The sequence below is a fragment of the Bactrocera neohumeralis genome, unplaced genomic scaffold (assembly GCF_024586455.1).
Source record: "Bactrocera neohumeralis isolate Rockhampton unplaced genomic scaffold, APGP_CSIRO_Bneo_wtdbg2-racon-allhic-juicebox.fasta_v2 cluster10, whole genome shotgun sequence".
Taxonomy (NCBI): domain Eukaryota; kingdom Metazoa; phylum Arthropoda; class Insecta; order Diptera; family Tephritidae; genus Bactrocera; species Bactrocera neohumeralis.
The window spans coordinates 8667737-8690120 of NW_026089623.1; the positions used below are offsets into that span (position 1 = coordinate 8667737).

The window sequence follows — 22384 nt, forward strand, 5'->3', positions numbered from 1 at the left end:
GTAAAGTTTTTTCAAAAATGAAAAAAGGAAATGAACGTATAAAAAGCGCATCCTTCTTCCTCTTTCTGTTTATTTCCCGCACTGAACATGACCGAGCTCTTTTTTTTTTTAATTTCACTAATTTTTGTTTATATGCATATTCCGTCTAAAACAGATGTAGGCATTGTTTTAAAATATTTTAATTTTCTACTAATTTCTGTATTGCAAAACCCAAACGAAATATAAAATCAAAACACAAATTGTTTATTGACTCTTTTCCTTTTGCATGTACATAAGTATATTATAGTCATTTAAAAGTCTACTCTCCGTTCATTATTCATTTGACAGGCTTTTCGTTAATTTTTTGACAGAAACATACGGGAGCGTATGCATATTATAGTTAGGCCTATAATCCTTTAGACCGATTAGTCTAACTTCATTCCTATTAAAGAGTATGGAATGTGGTGGCACCGGTGCGCAGATGGATAAAGACCGTACTGCGCACCAGAATAGCTGATATCCGTACCACAGTAGGAGATACCAGTCAAAGAAAGCCAAACACACTCTGATCCAAATGACAGCAGAGGGGTTTGGCAAAGGTAAAGTAATCTCTACCCAACGTATGGAAAAGGTCAGTGACGTCATACCACTGGCTCTTCTCCCTAGGGATAGCATTACCAAAGAGGCGAACTTCAGTAGGAAGTTTAAGTTTACCCTCAGCAGTAAGGAATGGAGCGACTCCGCTCCCGAGCTACTGCTTAGGGACAGTACAATCAGGTGGTACACCGACGGCTCGAAAACGTCGGAGGGAATTGGCGCAGGGGTCGCAGGACCACGCGCAAAACTCTCCGTACTTATTGGTAGTTTTCCGAGCATATTCCAAGCAAAGGTATTTGCTATAAGTCGTTGTGTAGAGTTAAACTTCCAACGCAACTACCGCAATGAACGTATAGCTAAACTAAGCGATAGCCAAGCGGCACTCAAAGCGATCTCTTCATACGAGATAAAATCACTACTGCTGCAGGAGTGTATAGAACGACTGAATAGTCTATTAGAACGAATCTAAGTGCACCTTATTTGCACACCATAAATGAGCTGTTCCGTAATGATGAAGCACTGGGTAGGTAGAGACATTTTTTACATTCAAAAATTACATTTACATTCAAAATTATAATTATTTAATAAAATTGTGAAATAACATCACAACCATATGTCAACTGTTTATTTTTCCATACGGCAGAATGAAATTTTAACACAATATGGACAAATGCACAATTCTGCATACTCAACTTAAAAATCGTGTTTTAAAAGTCATGACACTGCAATAATACGATTCTTTGGCGCCAAGATTTGATGGTTAGATAGAGGAAGACCTCATGATTAAAATATGTTTGCACATATACCGCCTCAGACTTATAGTTTTCAAATTATTTGTATTTAAAGTTTAAAAATTTTTAAAAGTAATACACGCTATTTCACTATGTTTAACTAAAATTGTACACATTTTTCAATCATTATATTTTTTAATGACACTGACACATTGAAATATATCTAAAATTTACATTTTAAGAAATAAATAAACTTTAAAAACTATTTTGTGCACCTACATTTACAAAATATTTGTGGGCCGACTTTAGAATACTGTCCAAGGATTTGGGCAATAAAACGGGTATAGTCGGATAGAGGAGTTCTCCGGATCAAGACTATACATACTTATATCGGGTGATTTTTTAAGAGCTTGATAACGCATAAAATTTGCAAAATCTCATCGGTTCTTTATTTGAAACGTTAGATTGGTTCATGACATTTACTTTTTGAAGATAATTTCATTTAAATGTTGACCGCGGCTGCGTCTTAGGTGGTCCATTCGGAAAGTCCAATTTTGGGCAACTTTTTCGAGCATTTCGGCCGGAATAGCCCGAATTTCTTCGGAAATGTTGTCTTCCAAAGCTGGAATAGTTGCTGGCTTATTTCTGTAGACTTTAGACTTGACGTAGCCCCACAAAAAATAGTCTAAAGGCGTTAAATCGCATGATCTTGGTGGCCAACTTACGGGTCCATTTCTTGAGATGAATTGTTCTCCGAAGTTTTCCCTCAAAATGGCCATAGAATCGCGAGCTGTGTGGCATGTAGCGCCATCTTGTTGAAACCACATGAGTCAACATTTAAATGAAATTATCTTCAAAAAGTAAATGTCATGAACCAATCTAACGTTTCAAATAAAGAACCGATGAGATTTTGCAAATTTTATGCGTTTTTTTAAAAAAAAAAAGTTATCAAGCTCTTAAAAAATCACCCGATACTATCTAAAGTACGTATTTTTGCGATCAATTTAAAATAAATTTTACACTTATATTTTGCACTTTTATATCCACTAACACTTCGTTGGAGGATGGAGAGATGTGTAGAAGTTCACGCAAGTGAGGAAAGTTCTATGTTCGCCATTTCAGTGGCCAGAAACGATTCTTTTACATATGGCTCAAGCAGCTCAGGACTTCCGGTCATTGATTTGGGGTGGGATTTTGTGGTGGGAGAGAGACACCGTCGCCGAGTACTATCATTCATTACGGTGGATGAACGTCTAGCCACAATCCGCATCAAAGCGAGGTTCTTCAACATGTTGCTGATTTGCGCCCACGCCCCGACGAAAAGAGTAGGACGATGTGACCAAAGATGCCCCCGCCACGATGTCAAAATCGTGCTTGGTGACTTTAGCGACTGGGTGGGTAAAGAAGGTATCTTTGGCGCAACAGTCAGCGTACGCGAGGAAGCATCCCCAAATGGGTTGAGGCTAGTCGACTTCGCCGGAGCCCGAAATATAGTTATCTGTAGAACTAGAATCCAGCACAAAAAATACATCAAGCTACGTGGCTGTCTCCGTATCGAAAGGCCACCAACTAGATCGATTATGCACTTCCCACGAAAGCCGGTTCTACGTATCGCAATTGACTCCGATTCATCCGACCAAGGGCTGTTTTTTCGGCGATCTAACCCTGAGTTGTGCCGGTTTCAACGTAATACGTAAAGATCGCGAGCGAGATAGTGGTGGTGGCCTAGTCTTCATACTGCACAACACCGTGCAGTATCGTCTAATCGATGAGGACATCGACCGCAGGGATAGTACCCTAGAATGTAAGGGTATAGCTATCCGGTCAGGCGATGTCGAGCTCGAAATATTTAATATATACATCCCCCCAGTTGTTGCCCTACAGCATATCACCCGAATATAGGCGCGTTACTTCGTGGTAAAAACCGTTTGGTACTAGGCGACTTTAACGCGCACCATGATCTTTGGCATTCCTACCTGTCAAATGATCGCAGGGGGATGGAGCTGGCGGAACATATTGACAATTCGACATTCTGCACAACGAATGACGAAGCCCCAACCAGAGTTATGGGCACCTGCAATAGCTCGCCCGATATTACCATTGCTAGTGGTGGTCTGATAAATAGCATAACCTGGCGACCTATGTTAACTCTTGCATCACACCATCTTCCCATATTTATCTCGATCGAGAAACCTCCTGATTTTGTTTCTGTGGACAACTGTACCTTCGTTAACTTCAACAAAGCTAACCAGGTCGGCTTCACAGAATTTACTGAGAGCACCTTCAACGCTCTACCCATTCCTACGGACGAATGCGTTGGCGAACGTCGGTTCCGGAAGGTGATCCCAGCAGCTACTGCTCGCTTCATCCCAGCTGGAAGAATAGCGGAAATCCGCCAATTTCTCAGCCGAAGGAGCCGTTTTAGCTAACGAGCGCCACACCTTACGCCATACCGATTCCGGGGATCCTCGAATAAGGGATCTCAATTTGGAGATTCGGGATAGAGCACCTGAAGTCCTGCAACCTCTCCACCGGTGTTAGTAAGCTTTGGGCTACTGTCAAAGCTTTGTCTAACCCGAAAAGACATGACGACCGAGTTGAAGTTAAATTAACTGATCATGCCTCTTCGGACCCGGAGGAAGTGCGCGAGCTATTTTAACCGGCACACTGCACCCATCGGTAGACAAAGCCAAGCGATGTGTTAACCGACGGCTGCGCAAAATGTCAAACGACTGCGCGCCACTTACTTTCACCGATGAGGAGGTTCAGAGTGTCGTCAACAAATCAAAAGTCCATTAGCCCTGATGGAATTACAATGCTAATGCTAAAGCATCTTGGCTTGACGAGAGTAAGCTATCTTACCAAGGTCCTTAACCTGTCGCTGACCACTCTCCAAATGCCGGTGTGTGGAAAGTCGGAATAGTGGTCCCACTACTGAAACCTGGGAAACCCGCCAACAAAAGGGAGGCCTGTCATCCTATAACTCTTCTCTCCACAGTTCTGAAGACACTTGATGCCTTACTACTCCCGTCCTTCTCTCACCACCTGAGCCTAGTCAACCACCAGCGTGAATTGCGAAAAATGCACAGCACCACCACAGGACTTAGCGTCATAAACGCTCGGATAGTTCGTGGCCTCAACCAGAAACCACCCTGTGAAAGGACGATCCTTGTAGCGTTCGACTTGCCAAAAGCTTTTGACATAGTCAACCACACAAAGCTACTGCAGGACATTGAGAAAACTACGCTTACTCCAGGAATGAAGAGGTGGACCATGAACTACCTGAGCGGTCGACAATCATCCGTACTATTTCGAGGTGAAACATCTGAACTGAGAAGAATTAAACAGGGGGTTCCGCAGGGTGGTGTCCTCTCCCCGCTTCTGTTTAACTTCTACATCTAGAAACTCCCGCAGCCACCAGAGGGGGATTCCATAACCTCATAAGCAGATGATTGCACGATATTGATTGGAATTTAAGTGTGGCTGCCCAATTCACAAAAAGGGAGATCCCACAATCTGCGCCAACTACCGTGGGATAAGTCTTCTCAACATCGCGTATAAGGTTCTATCGAGCGTATTAGGTGAAAGATTAAAGCCCACCGTCAACAAACTGATTGGGCCTTATCAGTGTAGCTTTAGACCCGGCAAATCAACATCTGACACCACCTCTTCGTCGATTTCAAAGCTGCCTTTGACAGCACAAAAAGGAGCTGCCTTTATGCCGCGATGTCTGAATTTGGTATCCCCGCAAAACTAATACAGCTGTGTAAACTGGCGTTCAGCAACACCAAAAGCTGCGTCAGGATCGGGAAGGACCTCTCCGAGCCGTTCGATACCAAATGACGTTTCAGACAAAGCCACACTCTTTCGTGTGGCTTCTTCAACCTTCTTCTGGAGTGTACAGCTGCTGGCATATGCTGATGATATTGACATCACTGACCTTAACAACCGCGCCGTTAGATTGGATAAGGCAGCGAAGCAAATGGGTCTGGTGGTGAACGAGGGCAAGATGAAATATCTCCAGTCATCAAAAAAACAGTCGTCGCGACTTGGCACCCACGTCAATGTTGACAGTCATAACTTCGAAGTTGTAGATAATTTCGTCTACTTAGGAACCAGCAAAAACCCCAACAAAAACGTCAGCATCGAAATCCAACGCAGTATATCTTTCTCCAATAGGTGTTACTACGGACTAAGTAGGCAATTGAGAAGTAAAGTCCTCTCTAGACGAACAAAAACAAAACCCTCTAAGTCACTCATTATTCCCGTTGCTGTTTTAACGGTATATCAATCTCCGTTAGGATGGTAAGAGTTATACAGGTTGTCGTCGACGTCATCTAGCGGGAGGCCTAGGAAACGTGCTGTTTTGACGGGATCGGACCAAAGGGAAAAGGGTGTTAGATGAGTGGGGTTGGTAAGGCATGCAAAGAGGTGGTCAGTGTCATGCGGAGACTGATTGCATGCAGGACATATATTGGATAAGTCGGGGTCTATTCTGGACAAGTAGGAGTTCAACCCGCTACAGTGTCCAGAACGAAGCTGCGATAGGGTCATTCGCGTTTCTCGCGGCAACTCGAGCTCTTCGTCTGCGATGGGTGGTGGTTTGACTCCAAGAACGCCATTCACGGGAAGGAAGTCGGTGGAGGTGTTGACGGCTCCACTGTGAATGGCGGTCAGTACCTGTCGGAAGTCAGTTACGTCCGAAGTGCGGTCGGCGTACTGTACGACGTCGTCGACGTAGTCAAGGAAAGACCTATTGATGCTCCTAGGAGGTGGTTCCGTTCCTAGCAGGTGGCTGCAAGGGTGATTTTTACGAAAACAGGAGCTGATTTAAGAGGAGTTCATTATGCTCCTTAACTGGGAGCATAAGCGTCTCACTACGTAAGTGTTCGATGGACATCAAGAGGCATGCTGTCGTTGTCCGGAGTGCAGTATTCTAGCAGGTCTGAAGTTTCCTCAACTGCGTACCACTGCATAGAGGTTATGGAAACTTCTTCTGGTGGCTGTGGAAGTTTCTAGATGTAGAAGTTAAACAGTAGCGGGGAGAGGACACCACCCTGCGAAACCCCCTCTTTAATTCTTCTCAGTTCAGATGTTTCACCTCGAAATAGTACGGATGATTGTCGACCGCTCAAGTAGTTCCTGGTCCACCTCTTTAGTCCTGGAAGAAACGTAGTTTTTTTGATTTTCTGCAATAGAGTTGTGTGATTGACTGTGTCAAAAGCTTTTGACAAGTCCAACGCCATGAGGATCGTTCTTTCACAGGGTGGTTTCTGGTTAGGCCACGAACTATGCACTTTTCGCAATTTACGCTGGTGGTTGGCTAGGCTCAGGTGGTGAGTGAAGGACGGGAGTAGTAAGGCCTCAAGTGTCTAGCATAAGCATGTTGATTCCATCAGGGCCAATACATTTGGATGATTTGGATTTGTTGATGCCATTCTGAACCTCCTCATCGGTAAAAGTGGCGCGCAATCGTTTGGCATTTTGCGCAGCCTTCTTCTTTGGGTCCGAAGAGGCATGACCATTGAATTGGACTTCATCTAGGTGGACAAAGACATAGGTAAACAAAGCTTTGACAGTAGCCGAAAGCTTACTCACAAATACGTCCGTAGGAATGGGTAGAGCGTTGAAGGTGCTCTCAGTAAATTCTGTGAAGGAGACCCAGTTAGCTTTATTAAAGTTAACGAAGGTGCGGTTGCCCACAGAAATAAAAACGGGAAGTTTCTCAATCGAGATAATTATGGGCAGAAGAAGTCAGAGTGGGAGCTATGTTGCCTGTTTGAGCTCCTGGGGACCGTGGAGGAGCTCTGTTGGCCACTCAGGGTGAGTGGCGGCGCAGCGCGCGAACTGTGTGCCGATTGCACAGCCGTAGGGCCGCGTAACTCGTGGTCCACTCCCTATGAGTCTAACGGCCTGAGCAGGTCTTAAGATGGCTCCATCCATTGCATGTGTTACAATTGATCGCGGTGGAGTTTGGATGGAGAATTTTAGCGCAAACGCAGCAGAAAAATTGCTCCGGGTTCGGATTGGACCCAAGGCCAGCACGAGTCAGGAGGATACGGAGCAACCCTGCTGCAAGACAAAGATTAACACTTACCGATTGAATCATTATTGCATGGACGACGACAACATCTGTTGAGAATTCGAGAGAAAAATTCTACAAAAGATTTATGGTCCTTTGCGCGTTGGCCACGGCGAATATCGCATTCAATGGAACGATGAGCTATATGAAATATACGAAGACATTGACCTTTGTTGGCTAGGTCATGTGAAAAACACTTCGTTTATACACATTTATTTTACATTATATAGTACAAAAATAGTTTTAATTCAATGTTAAGAAGAGTTTTAGTATTGTGATGATGGCGGTGGTCAATGCAAGATACGAATTCATATCAGTGGAAGTGGGAACAAATGGCAGAGCATCAGATGCAGGTGTTTTCGCGCAATCCAAGTTGAAGCATTTTTATGATGAAGGGCTTCTATGTTTACCTGAGCCGGAAAAGCTACCACTGTCCGAAGATGTATTTCCATTCGTATTCGTAGGGGATGATGCATTTCCTCTCTCCAAAATCGAATGAAACCGTACAGCCGCTCTAATTTATCGATCGAACAGCAAATCTTTAACTACCAACTTTCTAGAGCTCGACGTATTGTAGAAAACGCATTTGGCATTTTAGCCAGCCGTTTTCGGGTATTTCACACTGATATAATGTTGAATCCAGAAAAAGCCACATTAATTGCAACTGCCTGTTGCTATTTACACAATTATTTAAAATTAAAAAATGAGTCAATTTATTTGAGAAACTCAAACGAAATGGATACTGGGATTACTACAAATGACTATTTGACAGATTTGGAGCCGACAAAGTGTACCAACTCTTCCAATAACGCCAAGCATGTTCGCGATAAATTTTCAGGGGTGTTGTGGAATCTGATAGTTGTCGGAATCAGAATTGAAACCGATCAAAAAAAGCAGTAGGTGTCATGAATTCAGACATTATTGGTTTGATATTCGAAACAGAATTTGTATCGGTTTTGGGTGTCACGGAAACCAATTTTATCGGTTTTGCTGTCAGAAACAAAGCGAGAAGATAATCGCACACAGATTTGAAATGCAAGTTAAGGAATCAAGTTATTTTATTGTTACGAATTAATTTATCTTTATTTCTATAAGAGAAAACATAAGAATAAAACTCGTAATATTTTAATTATTGAGTTTTGAAAAAAAAAAATGCGGATATTAAAGGGGGGGAGCCTGCTTTAGAGGCTTAATCGATTCTTTTGGAATGGAAAGAAATAATTGATTAAAACGAAATTTCTAGGGTTTATAGTTATATATTTAAACATTATCCGAAAATTTTTTGGATACGAATTCTTTGATATTCTGCCTTAGGGAAGCAATTGTTCGATGCATTTCACATGTGCATTTGTCGGACGGCGCGCAGTATGCAAGTTGCAATTTCTATCGGAAACAAAAAAGAGATTCAAATTTGTTAATAACTTATGTTCAAGTTAAACTAGGAAAATTTCAAAAACAATTGTAACATTCTAAAAAAATTTTAAAACTTGAAAAAAGTGGCCAAAAAAATTTTACTTTATGTTGTTTAAACATATGTTCAAACTTAACTTTTTATAGTTTTTTTTAGTTTAAATTGAAGATAATTTAATGCCAAAGATAATAAACTTTGCCCCAAAAATCGTAAAAATGAAAAACCGAGAAATCGCGCGCCAAAGTCTTCGCTCTCTGCCCATACATTTAAGCAAAAAAAACTTCAATTTTTTTGAAAATTCTAAAGCAGTTTCCTCCCTTAAAGAAGATTTACAAAACGTATTAAACGTAACTTAACACCCAAATGCGTCTATATTCATTCGATAAATGTTGTCTCCTAAAATCTTTCTTTAATTCGGAACTCATTAAAAACTTTAATAAGATTTCTTGCAAATGTATTCATTTGCAAGTTTTGTCACATTAGTAAACAGCTGATTCGAATATTGGTATTGCGTATGTTCGAAAAGACGAAAATCCAATCAGATTCTGTGACACCATTGAGAATCAGAATTGGTTTGCAATTCTGACTGCTAAGCAATTCTGTCTTGGATTCCACAACACACCTGTTTGTAATTACTTTAGTACAGTTGGTGCAGTGCCTTGGCAGACTAAATTTGTATAAGCTCTATTAATTTTTGTAATAACTCCAATTTTCCTCAAAATAAAGAATTATTTCTTCTCATAATATACGAGTATGTACTTACTTTTTCAATATCGATAGATTCGTCGAATGAGCAATGTGGAGAACCGAACCAGAGAGCGAACAACGAGAGCTATTGGTAATTTACGTACATGTATACACATTCTAGCTTAGTACTCTTTATACTGTGAAGCTGTGAAGACGAGACAATAAATTACCGGAGTATTATACTATACACGATTGTCTTATTACTCACGCAAACAAGTAGGTTCTTACAGTGGCGACGAGGATGGGATTATGTGTAGCAGCAGAACAGTTTCTTCAGTTGAAAAAAACTAAAATTTGTTTAATTTCTTCCACGCAAATAATAGCATCGGTTTTTCTGCATCGGATTTTTCTTGGCGAGTCAAAAGCAGCGAGTTGATATACATAGTTGATGTAATTGCGACGGAGAAGATATTTCTTTACATGTAGCAAATCAGCACAACTGTCAACTCGAAGCAACGAGTTGATACATACATACATAGTTGATGAAATAGCGAAGGAGAAAATATTTCTCTACATTCATCAAACCAGCACAACTGTCAATAAGAGACGTAGCAAACCAAAAAAAAAAAAGTAAACAAGCTAATAAGCAAAGGTTTGTTCCATTAGATTGGAAATTTGGCGAGAAAATGAAATAACCATTTGATGTTTCTTTTTTTTTAGGCCATTCAATTGGCGCAACTGAATAAGTAAAGAGGCTGCCCATTAAATTGGTTTAATTAAATTGGTTTAATTAAATTTAAAGCATTTAATTGGAAATTAAAAGCCACTGAACTGGTAAAATATACTTCTGTCCGGGGCATTAAATTGGCTAAAGAAGAAATAAAAGGAAGCAAGATGAGCGAAATTAAACCATTCCTGTGCGATAGCATTGATAGGGCGTTATTACGAAGCGAGTGGGAAAAATGGCTGAGGTCGTTTACTCTGTATCTTCAATCGGAAGATATTACAAATAAGGTAAAGCGAAGAAACAAACTGCTTCACTTAGGTGGGCCACAACTACAAGAGGTAATTTATAATATCCCTGGGGCCATTGTGGAAGTAGACACTGAACAGCCGGTCGATGTATTTAATATTTTAGTCGAGAAATTAAATAATTTCTTTTCGCCAAAACGAAACTCATCATTTGAGAGACACATATACAGAAACATAGCGCCTTTGGAGAACGAAAATTTTAACAATTTCTTGTTGCGTTTGAGGTACCAAGCTTCTAAATGCCATTTTGGCGAAAAAAAAGCGAAATAGAAGACATCGCTCTAAAGGATAAACTCATTGAGTCGTGGGCTCCACTGGAGCTTAAAAAACGCTTACTTGAAAAAGAACACGACTTGAAAGAAATTATTGATGCTTGTCAGATTCATGAGCAGATATATAAACAATCGCAGGACATGTTGCCTAAAAAAGAGGGTGAAAAAGTGAACAGGGTGGTTGCAAAATCAAAAGGGAGTCTTAGATGTTTTCGAAGCACCAATAGGGGTGAGAAAGGGTACGGAAGTTATAGCTACTTTTTATGTAATAAAAGATGGGAAACAATCTCTTCTCGGCCGAGATACTGCCATTCAACTCAAGGTATTGATATTGGGGCTTGACGTAAATAGAATTGAGAAAATTGAACCGTTTCCGAAAATTTTCAATATTAAGATAAAGCTATCGTTTGATAAGTCCATTAAACCAAACAGCCTTTACGTCGCATTCCAGTTGCCTTAGAGAAACAAGTTGAGAAGAAATTAGAAGAAGCGCTCGCCAAGGATATCATAGAGCCAGTTAGGGGTCCAACTCAGTGGATCTCACCAATTGTCGTAGTTCTAAAAGATCATGGTGAAGCCAATCAAGCTGTACTACGAGAAAACTACCCTCTGTCCACGTACGATACCTTTATGACGAAACTGAGCGAAGCAAAAATATTTTCTCGACTTGATCTTAAATGGGCGTATCACCAATTGGAACTTGAAGAATCAAGTCGAGAAATTACAACATTCATAACACATAAAGGTTTGTTTCGTTACAAAAGATGAATGTTTGGCATCAATTCCGCCCCAGAAATATTTCAGCGGGTTTTCTAGGAGCTACTCTCGACGTGTCAAAATTGCTTGAATTTTTTGGACGATATTATCGTATATGGGAAATCGGAAAAAGATCATGACTTAGCCGTTGCAAATGTACTTAAGGTTTTGAAGAACAACAATGTTTTACTCAATGATGAAAAATGCGTTTGGGGGGCAAGAAAACTTAAATTTTTGGGTCACGTATTGTCGGATGTAGGTATATTTCCGGACCCGGACAAAATTAAAACAATTTTGGAGTTTAGAGCACCGCAAACAAAAGAAGAAACAAGAAGCTTTCTTGGCCTCATCACGTACATCGGAAAATTTATACCGGATATGGCTGATACGACAGAGCCATGGGGCCCCACACAACAAAACGCTTTTGCAAAACTGAAACATCTTTTATCAAACATACCCACCTTATCATATTTTGATCCCTCAAATAAAACAAGGGTCATTGCGGATGCGAGTCCTGTGGCTTTGGGTGCAGTCCTTATACAGTTCAATTCTAACAATAACCGAATATTATTTTTTTTGCCAGTAAAAGCCTTTCGGAGGTAGAAAAAAGATATTCTCAAACAGAAAAAGAAAGTTTGGCGCTTGTATGGGCTGTCGAGAGGTTCTATTACTACTTAGTAGGACTAAACTTTGAATTGGTCACCGATTATAAGCCTCTTGAAACCATATTTAAGCCAACGTCAAAACCACCTGCGAGAATTGAACGGTGGCTATTGAGGCTTCAGTCGTTTAAATTTAAAGTTATATACCGCTCAGGAAAAGAAAATATTGCGGACTCCCTTTCGAGGTTATGCAAATTGGAAAGAGCGAAGTCCTTTGATGACAACGTAGAGAAATCTATTTTTCACATAATTTCCAATTCAACACCAACAGCATTGACCATAAGCGAGATCTCAGAGAAGGGTTCAAGGGATAAAGAAATGACTGAAGCCATGGAGTATATTAAATGTGACAGCTGGCCATCAAATACTATCAATAGATACTTTCCATTTAGACACGAATTAACAACAGTTGGTGATATAATCTTGCGCGGCACCCGGATAGTTATACCAACAGACCTACGGGCGAAGGTTTTGGAGCTAGCTCATGAAGGACACCCTGGTGAATCTGCCATGAAAAGAAGGTTGAGGGCAAAAGTGTGGTTAATTGACAGAGAAGTAGAAACCTTTGTGAAAAATTGTCGTGACTGTTTAATGGTTTCACGTCCAAATAATCCTGCGCCGATGCAAAGGCATGTATTTCCAAATGGCCCTTGGCAATGTGTAGCTACAGACCTGTTGGGACCCCTACCGAATAACGAATATCTACTCGTTTTAATTGATTATTATTCACGCTACCAAGAAATAAAATTCTTGAGGAAAATTACCTCTGATGAAATAATTAACGCTTTACAAGCAATTTTTTGTCGCTTAGGATTACCTAAATCATTAAGAGCAGATAATGGAAGACAATTTATTAGCACAGAGTTTAGAAAATATTGCAAAGATAACAACATCACCCTAATCACGACACCACCCTATTGGCCTCAAGCTAACAGCGAAGTTGAAAATATGAATAAGTCGTTGGTGAAACGCTTGAAAATCGCCCATTCAAAAAAACTTAACTATCTAAAAGAACTTGAAAAATTCATTTTAATGTATAATGTTACCCCTCATGGTCTACCGGATCCGCACCAACTGAACTGATGTTTAACCGCACGATTCGAGACAAGATACCGGGGATACAAGATGTATCTGACGATATTTTAGACTCGGCAGCGCGAGACTTGGATATGATAAATAAACACAAAGGGAAAAGGAAGGGGGATACGACCCGCAGAGCAAAACCATCTGATATAAAGCCGGGAGACAAAGTATTACTTCGCAACGTTGTGACCTCACATAAACTTACGCCCACGTTTGACTCCACGGAATACGAAGTCGTAGAGTGTTGTGAAAATGAAGTGATAGTAGCGGCTGACGGAAAACGCGTTCGTAGGAATATAAGCCAAGTTAAGAAGGTGCCACTTCATGTCCAAGGCGAAAACTCAACTCAGACTGCAGTGTCTGGAATAACACCCCCTGCCACATCCACACCTCTCCCTCAACCATCAACCACTGACAGTCACAACGAACATCGGACCAATGCCTCGGGAAGTTGCAAGCCTGACGTCGGATCCAAAATACGTTTGAAGCTTTATAATAAAGGAGGGATGTGGAGAACCGAACCAGAAAGCGAACAACGAGAGCCTACCAATACCGAGTAAATTACGTACATGTATACACATTCTAGTTCAGTACTCTTTATACTGTGAAGACGAGACAATAAATTACCGGAGTATTATACTATACACGATTGTCTTATTACTCACGCAAACAAGTAGGTTCTTACAAGCAAAATCCATGCGATTTAAAATAGCACCCCCCGATTTCGGAGTTAAAATGGATATGAACGGATAGAGGAGGTCCTCCAGATCAAGAATATATATGTACATACATATATGTATAGTTGCCGCTGACTTGTGGTTTTTGAGATGATTGCATTTAAAAATCAAAAAATCAACTATTTAAAATGCGTTTTTCTCCGATTTATAATACATTTTACACTAATCTTTTTAACTTTTATATCCACTAACACTTCGCTAATTCGTTTCTAATCATTTATTTTATAATAGTGCAAAAATAACTTTAATTCCATATCAAACTTTAGTTAAAATCCATTTATTCATAAACTAAAAAAATTGTTGTAAACAAGCAATAAATTAGTGTTACCATATATTGTAATGGAATCAAAATAAGAAAAAAGAAAGATTATGACGTCATAACTAAATTCATTATCGTGTGATGAGTAATGTAAAATCTTTCAGAATTCTCATAATAAATCCCTATGGGATGATGGGATAGATTGATGGGAGAAACACGCATTTTAAATAGTTGAATTTTTGAACTTTAAAAGCAAATGAGTAGAATGCCGAAGATGATTTGACGCTGCTGGTGATCCGCGCATCGATATCAAAAAGTATAAATCGCGGTGGAATAGCGTAGGAATCGACGCGGCAGTGTCGATGCGAAACTTGGTAGCGAATTGTCTGTGCGAATTATGATGTGCGGGGATTGTGTGACGAATTGTGTCGAACGAATTGTTGACGTGCGAATTGTATGAGACGAATGAAAGTCCCATCCCGATGTCCATCTTTTTTGTTGAGTGGGTAGAGGTGTGGTGAGTTGTGTTGGTGTGGTGATGTAAATGTATGGTGCCATCGGATGTGGTGTATTAACACTTTGAGCCCCGCGTGCCCACCAGTGATCATTTTTTTTTCTGCACCGCATGCTGACAAAGAGTTGTGCTTTAGTTGACAAGCTAGTTTGTTTGTTTTTATTTTATTGATTGTTTACTTAGTATTATTGATTTTTTGCGATTGAGGTGACTTTGTGATATTTATTTTTGATAACCCAAATGCATTTTTGTTGTTTTTTTCCTTTTTTTTATGACCACCGGTGGTCATATTGTCCCATAATGAAAATCCACCAATGTCCACGGGTGGTCACATTGTCCCAAATCGTCAAAACATAAATATCCACCGGTGGTACACGCGGGGCTCCAGTTTTGCGCCAGGTAGAGTGGGATACACATGCGGGGAGATGCTTATTAGTGCCCATACACGAGCACACAAGTGCGTTCGATCGGTATGAATTCGTTTGCCCATACACGACACACAAATCCATTTTGCGTTCGTCCTTCACAGAGTTAACATGTGCGACAGGCAAGCGGAACATTTCTTGGAATTTATTTCTAATGTAGCATTTTTATCTATTTCATTGTATTTCGTTAATAAGTTATTCCAACTTTTATTTTTCTTACACTATGTATATGTATGAGCGCTTAAGCAAAAAGCGAAAACTTTGAAGCGTGATTTCTCGGTTTTTCATTTTTACGATTATTCTTAATTGGCGGGCAGGATAGAAAAAAAAAGGGGGAAACTTTAGTATACCATCCCACGATTTCAGGGTTAAAAGTGGTATGGTTAGATAGTGCTGATGCTCCAGATTAAGAATATATATAATTATTGCCGCCGCAAACTTGTAGTTTTCGAGATATTTGCATTTAAAGTTGAAAATTTTGCAAATTTAATTTTGCAATTTCTCGACTTATGGTTAGTTTTTCTTCCGTATTATGCACTTTTTATACACTTACAATTCACTACAATATTTCTACATATTTATTTTTTATTAATATTTTAGATATTTGCTTAAAATAAGCATTTTATATTTTACATAAATATTACTACACGCACAATAACAATAAGTGTTCCGTGTTGTCAAATAATAATAATACATATATTTTTAATCGGAGCATCAGCACTATCCAACCATACCACTTTTAACCCTGAAATCGTGGGATGGTATACTAAAGCCGACCCAAAAAAAGCTAAACGTCGTATGGAATTAGGGCAAAGTTTATTATCATTGACATAAAATTATCTTATATTTAAACTAAAAAAAAATTAAGAAAAGTCAAGTTGTAACATATTTTTAAACAGCATAAAGTAAAATTCCTTTGATCAAAAGCCACTATTTATTCAATTTTTAATAAAATTTTATATTTCACACTTTTTTTGGAATTTTCTTAGTTTAACTAGAAGATAAATTAATAAAAAAATATGAATCTCTTTGAATTTTTTGTTTCCGATAGAAATTGCGACCCGCATCCTGCCCGCCGTTCGAAAAATATACATGCGAGATGCATCGGCTAATTGCTTCCCAAAGGCAGAATATCAAAGATTCCGTATCCAAAAAATTTGTGAAAGATGTTCAAATATATAACTATAAAGCCTAGAAATTTCGCTTGAATCAATTATTTCTTTCCTTTCCAAAAAAATCCTCAAAAAAAAATCGATTTTTTGAAGCCTCGAAAGCAGGCTCTCCCCTTAACACTTGCCATACATGATAAACATGTTCGCGCACCGATCGTAAAAAGTCAAACATTTTCGCGAACATGGATCGGTACGGGAAAATCCCATACACGATAAACCGCAAGCGCACACATACCGATCGAACGCACTTGTGTGCTCGTGTATGGGCGCTTTAAGTCATTTAAACAGCAAATATCTCAAAAACCATAAGTCAGCGGCAACTGTAAATATATATTTGGGGAATGTTTAGTTCAGTATCTCATTTTGAAGAGGTTTTGCGCAAAGGGGGAGGGGGCTGGGGGCGATTTTTTATTCCAAATTTTCGTTATATGGACGTATTTTGTTAATACTTTCAACCTTCGATCCGAAACGAGTCCTATGTAAAGTAACCCATATGTATATAAGACCTACCATTTTGATTTGTTGGGTTATTACTGTCTTCCTTTTGTGCTTATTCAGTAATTTTGCTTACATTTCAAGGAACAGTATAACACGTAATTGAAAGCTGTTTTATTTATTAAATTGTACATAAAATTGCAACTTAAAATTCATAATTTATCATTAATTCAATTAAATATATTTCAAAGAATGTGTGTGTGTTAAATTGGTTAAATTTTTTGCAAGCAGTGCAACAAAAACCTCAAAAGAAAAGAGAGCCATTATTTGAGCAAATGTGAAAATGTGCGTTTTTCGCTTACTTATATCTAAAAAAACGGCACAATTCCGATTTCTTTGGCGCCGCGATTTGAAGGTACCGTTGGAAAGAGGAAGTCCTCCTGATTAAAAAATATACAGGGTTTTAGGTACCGCAAACGCTTAGTTTACGAGATATTCGACCTTAAAGTTCAAAAATTCCCAAAATTCGAGCATTTCAACAAGCTATTTTACCGCATTAACCACCACCACCATACCACCACACTTTACTCACATTTTTCACTTCAAATTAATTAATTTAAACTATAAACTTTTAAATAAATCCACATTTTACACTTTTAACAGTTTTTTTACCGAAGAAATCTTTATTTTAAAAATTACATTTTACACTCGTAGTGAACATCATGTGTGTGCTAAAATTACGACGAAATGGAGCGCTGCCATGTGATAATAAGGAAATTCGCTGAAATGCCTTTTTTTCCCAAAAATTCCTCTATCCATTCATATGGATATGTTCTTTATTTAATTTAATAAACAAATATGTAATATTATATACTAATATTATATAATAATATTTAACCATTTTATAATGGAAACTCAAACTTTGTTTGAATATTAGTGCAAGATAACCAAAAAATATAACCACTTTATAACGAAACTCAATATATTTTTTTTATTTTAACGCAGAAAGCAGTACTACGCGAAAGTACTTCAGTCACCCCGGATATTCGCTCGACCAGGGTTATTTTTTTAAAGCGCGGCCGAAGGCCGCCAACGCAGAAAGGAGTACTACGCAAAAGTACTTCAGTCACCCCGGGTATTCGCTCGACCAGGGTTATTTTTTTAAAGCGGCCGAAGGCCGCCAACGCAGAAAACAGTACTACGCGAAAGTACTTCAGTCACCCCGATATGATATATATTTTACAATATTATATTATAGATTTTTACTTCTTTATTTTTATTAAACATAAATCGCATATTATACATATACATACATATGTATAGTATATATATATACATATGTATATATACATGTGTATATGGAACAAGTTTTCACAACTCAATATTATAACTTGAAAACTGTTGGAAAGTATTTTTTATTATAATTAATATAGAAAAAAGAATCACGCAAAAGGACAAACAAAGAAAAATCGTTAAGAATCCTAAAAATTTGGTGTTTGAGATGTGGCAACGCTCGTTTTCCTCATAATTGTAAACAATCTAGCTTTTGCAACGATGAGTGTTCTAAGTGATTTTTAAATTAATAAATATAGGTAAAATATTACAAAATAAAAGCGAAATGTGAACTTATTTCAATCTTTAAAGTGTATATTTAAATATAACAAGAGGAAAATGTGAAAAAATTTAGAGAAACATAGAGAAATAACATTTTTCTTACTGCAAATTTTTGAATTTTTAAACGTGAATATTTCAAAAAATATTAGTTATTTTTACATTATTTTTGGATATTCCTCCTCTGGAGAAGCAACTCTATCCGCACATACCCCATTTATATGGAAATTCGTTTTTTTTACCCCGCCGCCAAAGTAATCGGAATCGTGCCTAAAAAACAAATTATCATTTAACAATAAATTTACATTTAAACCAAAGTTTAATTCATTGGCTATCCGTGCTATATAAATTTAAAAAAATCCGTGCACGCATTTAAGAGGAATAACCAATGAAAATGAGATACTAAAGTAAACCCAACTCATATATTTTCTTAATCTAAAGGACCTCCTTTATCCGTACGTACCCATTGCAACACCGAAATTGGGGATGCTATTCTAAAATATAGCCAAATCGACTCAGCTCAACATACTGAACAACCCCTATTTATGAAATTGATATCTCGAAAACTATAATTTTGCGGCAGCTATAATTATATATGTACATATATTCTAAAATAAAGTTTCCTCTAGTTTCATCATATATTCAAAGTCCAAGATATAATAATTTATTAACCGTAATAAATGTTGGGGGTTAATTTAAATGTCCAAAAACTCGTTTTTTGTTTGATCATCATATATTCAAAGTCCAAGATAAAATAATTTTTTAATCGTATTAAATGTGTGGGGTTTTAATTTAAATGTCCAAAAACTCGTTTTGTTCGATCGACTAGAGACTGTGATGTCAACAGTAACTAGTCACAAATTCACACTTTATCTCTTTATGTCTGAATTAGTGATTAGAGACTACTTACAGAATTGCGCTACAAAACATATCACATCACAAAAATATGGTGAATATTTGACAAATTATAATATGCAGATGCATATGCAAATAGGTATATATACGGAAGGAAAAAACTTAAACCGCTCTTTGCCCTATAGGTTGATAGTACATTTTTATCTTTAAATAATGAGAAGACTGTTTATAAATTACCTTATCAATTCTCAACACAGAAGCGCCAAAATCTGCCAGAATTTTTCCGCAAAAAGGACCTGGGGCGAGACCCACAAATTCCAAAACCATCACATCTTTTAGGGGCATTATTTACAAAGTAAAGGTACATTCAACATATGCACCTGTATTATGCCTTTCCGACTGCTGAGATGCAAGCCTTACATCGATTATTGTAAAATATCGAGGCATGGTCGATAGTTCTTTATTTAACTACTCTGGAAAAAGGGTATGTTTTAGTAAACGTGTAAGCTTGTGGACTTGTTATTGCTCACTTTTGCAAACGTGAAACGGCAATATTACGATTCTTGCGGCGCCGCGATTTCATGGTACGGATGGATAGAAGAGGTCCTCACGATTAAAAAATGTATACACATATACCGTCCTCAGACTTATAGTTTTCGAGATATTTCACTTTAAAGTTCAAAAATTTGTTAAAACAATGCTCGTTATTTCACTATGTTTAACCCACTTTTCACACATTTTTTAATTAATATATATTTAATTACACTGTAGACATTCGTATATATCAAAAATTTATTTTAATTGTATATTTTTTTAGAAAATAAATATACTTTAAAACAGTTTTGCACATTCGAAGTTTCAAGCGATTTGTGTGTTTACATTTGTGACAAATAGCAGTGTTGCCATACTTTGTGTCCTGAATATATAATCAAAAATTTGTTTTATATATTTATATGATATATTTATATAACATAAAAAATAAAACAATGCGTTTTTATAAGCAGCACTATGTGCTTCTGTTGAGCTTTATTACAAAACTAACTACACTTAACTTTAAGGTTTATAATCTAACCTATGCTTGAGCCGGCCTACGTGACCAAAGATGCTTGGTCAGCTAAAAGGGTTTGCGCGTGTAGCGCTCACCTGCAGCTATTTGGTTTTGGGGGAGAAGACATGGTTGCGCGTGTTTCGCTCACTTAAGAATTTAGCGGATGCGCGTTTAGCGCAGTTGCACTTTTGGTTGTAATAGGACTCCAAAGTATGCAAACGGTTTGTATGTTTCTAGCATATAATGTGGGAATGGAATTTATGTAGAAGTTCATAAAATATTGTGTTAACTCCTCCCTCCGAAATATCAAGCGTCCCCGCTTGATTAATTAAAAAAATGGGATGTCGTTAAGACTTCTATGCTGCGTCCTTTTAATTACTGGCATTTGAAATGATTCCGGTTTGCTAATAATTATTTCAGGCTTTACGCGCTTTTTGCATCTGAAAATTGCAATTATGGTAAGTACTAGGGCTAATAGCCCAAAATGAGTGAATAAACTGGATTTCACTAAAAGATTCAGAGAACTTATTTTTTTAATGTTTTTTATATTAAGCTCTTTCATAAGTTTTAAGGATAGAACTTCCTCGAACTCTGAATTTGAGTTTGAATGTTGGATTAAAGCAGGCAGTGGTCTCAAGCTATGTTGTTCTAAAGTTGTAAAATTCATGTTATTTATTCTTATAGTTTCATTAAAGATTCTTATCAAATATGATCCTCTTAATTTTCTAGTATTATTATTTGCAGTAATATTTCCTTCGAAATTATTTAAAAGTATTAATCCATTATTTATTTCTACAATATTTTTAACATGTTCCGTATTTGTTACGGTGCACTTATATGGTTTATTCCTTATTAAATTTTTTATACAATTTTCGTTTTCCAAATTAACAATTTGGGTTTGTTTGCAAATTTGTTTTACAATCTTTTTCTATACTATAATATTCTTCATTACATTTCAGTATTTTTCAAAATTTATCTTTAAAATAGTGTCAAAGGCTTAGAAGGTTAGGATTCATTTCATTTATTATTTTACAATCTTTTTCTATACCATAATATTCTTCATTACATTTCAGTATTTTTTCAAAATTTATCTTTAAAATAGTTTCGTTTTTACTTAAAGGCTTAATTATAATAGATTTGCAAATTTCTTTACCGGTTTTCGGTATTTTTATCATATAAATTAGTAAGTTTTGTTTTACAGCAATTTGAACATCTGCAAAATTCAGAGATTCTTCTAACGAACCAAATTGCAGATTCTCTTCGATAAAAATTTTATTTATTCTATGAGCTTCTTGATTGTTAATAATAACTGAGTTAATAATGTTCGCTTTAGTTAAATGAATTGCTCTTTTAATATTTTCTAACTCATCTTTGATTATGTCAATTTTAAATTTATATTTAAGTATTAGGGCGGTTTGAAATTCGTTACTACTTCCTAGAGACTTTATTATTGAGTTGCTAATTTCTGTTATATTGTTTATTCTTTCTAAAATGTTTTTGTTGATTATTAATTGTTGGTTGTTATTCTCGATTACTTCTTTAAATTTGCTGTTGATGGCTATTAAATCGTCATGGTCGGGGTTGCCAGCTATCCATTTCCAGGCTGATCCTATGTAGTCTAGTGATCTTTTGTTTTTGTATTTAGGTAAAATGTTATTAATTGTTATGTTGATATTACTGATTTCGTCTGTTATAAATGGGTAAAGAGGGTTGTTAGCTGGAATGTTTCGTATGAAGTTTCTGTTCAGTTCCCGTAATATTGTAGAGTATTCTGTTATGTTTGTCATGTGGATAATCCGGTATGTTCCTGTTTGAATTTTGCCAATTCCTTCTCCATCATTACGATTTCTGACTGAGTGTAATCTAACACCTCAACCGAACCATCGCTTAAAATAAAGTTCAGGAAAAAGAGAGATCTAAAAATAATAAAAATGTTCTGAGTTAGTTTCGTATGCGGTCCTTGTGAACTATTTTGCCTGATTCTGTTTTTACAGTGGAATGTCTGTTTTCCTTAACTATTTCCTCTTTGTACCTTT

General features: G+C 37.5%; 1 protein-coding gene across 7 annotated transcripts in view; it reads right to left on the reverse strand.

The window, feature by feature from the left end:
• LOC126765067 (alpha-methylacyl-CoA racemase) overlaps positions 1-19738 on the reverse strand; it is a 129729-nt gene extending 109991 nt beyond the window's left edge. Inside the window, exons 1-4 of one of the 7 annotated variants that reach the window (XR_007668253.1) lie at positions 19538-19637; positions 18608-18715; positions 17197-17274; positions 16784-17137 (exon numbers count right to left, since the gene is read on the reverse strand). Coding sequence is in view for 2 of the 7 variants with exons in the window: in XM_050482677.1 (XP_050338634.1) it covers positions 19538-19645 (108 nt within the window). In the remaining 5 variants the exon portion in view is untranslated. Of the gene's footprint in view, positions 1-9563; positions 9693-9755; positions 10081-16782; positions 17275-17480; positions 18716-19537 lie in introns of those variants that run through there. The other 6 variants (XM_050482676.1, XR_007668252.1, XR_007668254.1 and 3 more) reach the window with 6 other exon arrangements.
• Between the last annotated feature and the right edge of the window lie 2646 nt (positions 19739-22384).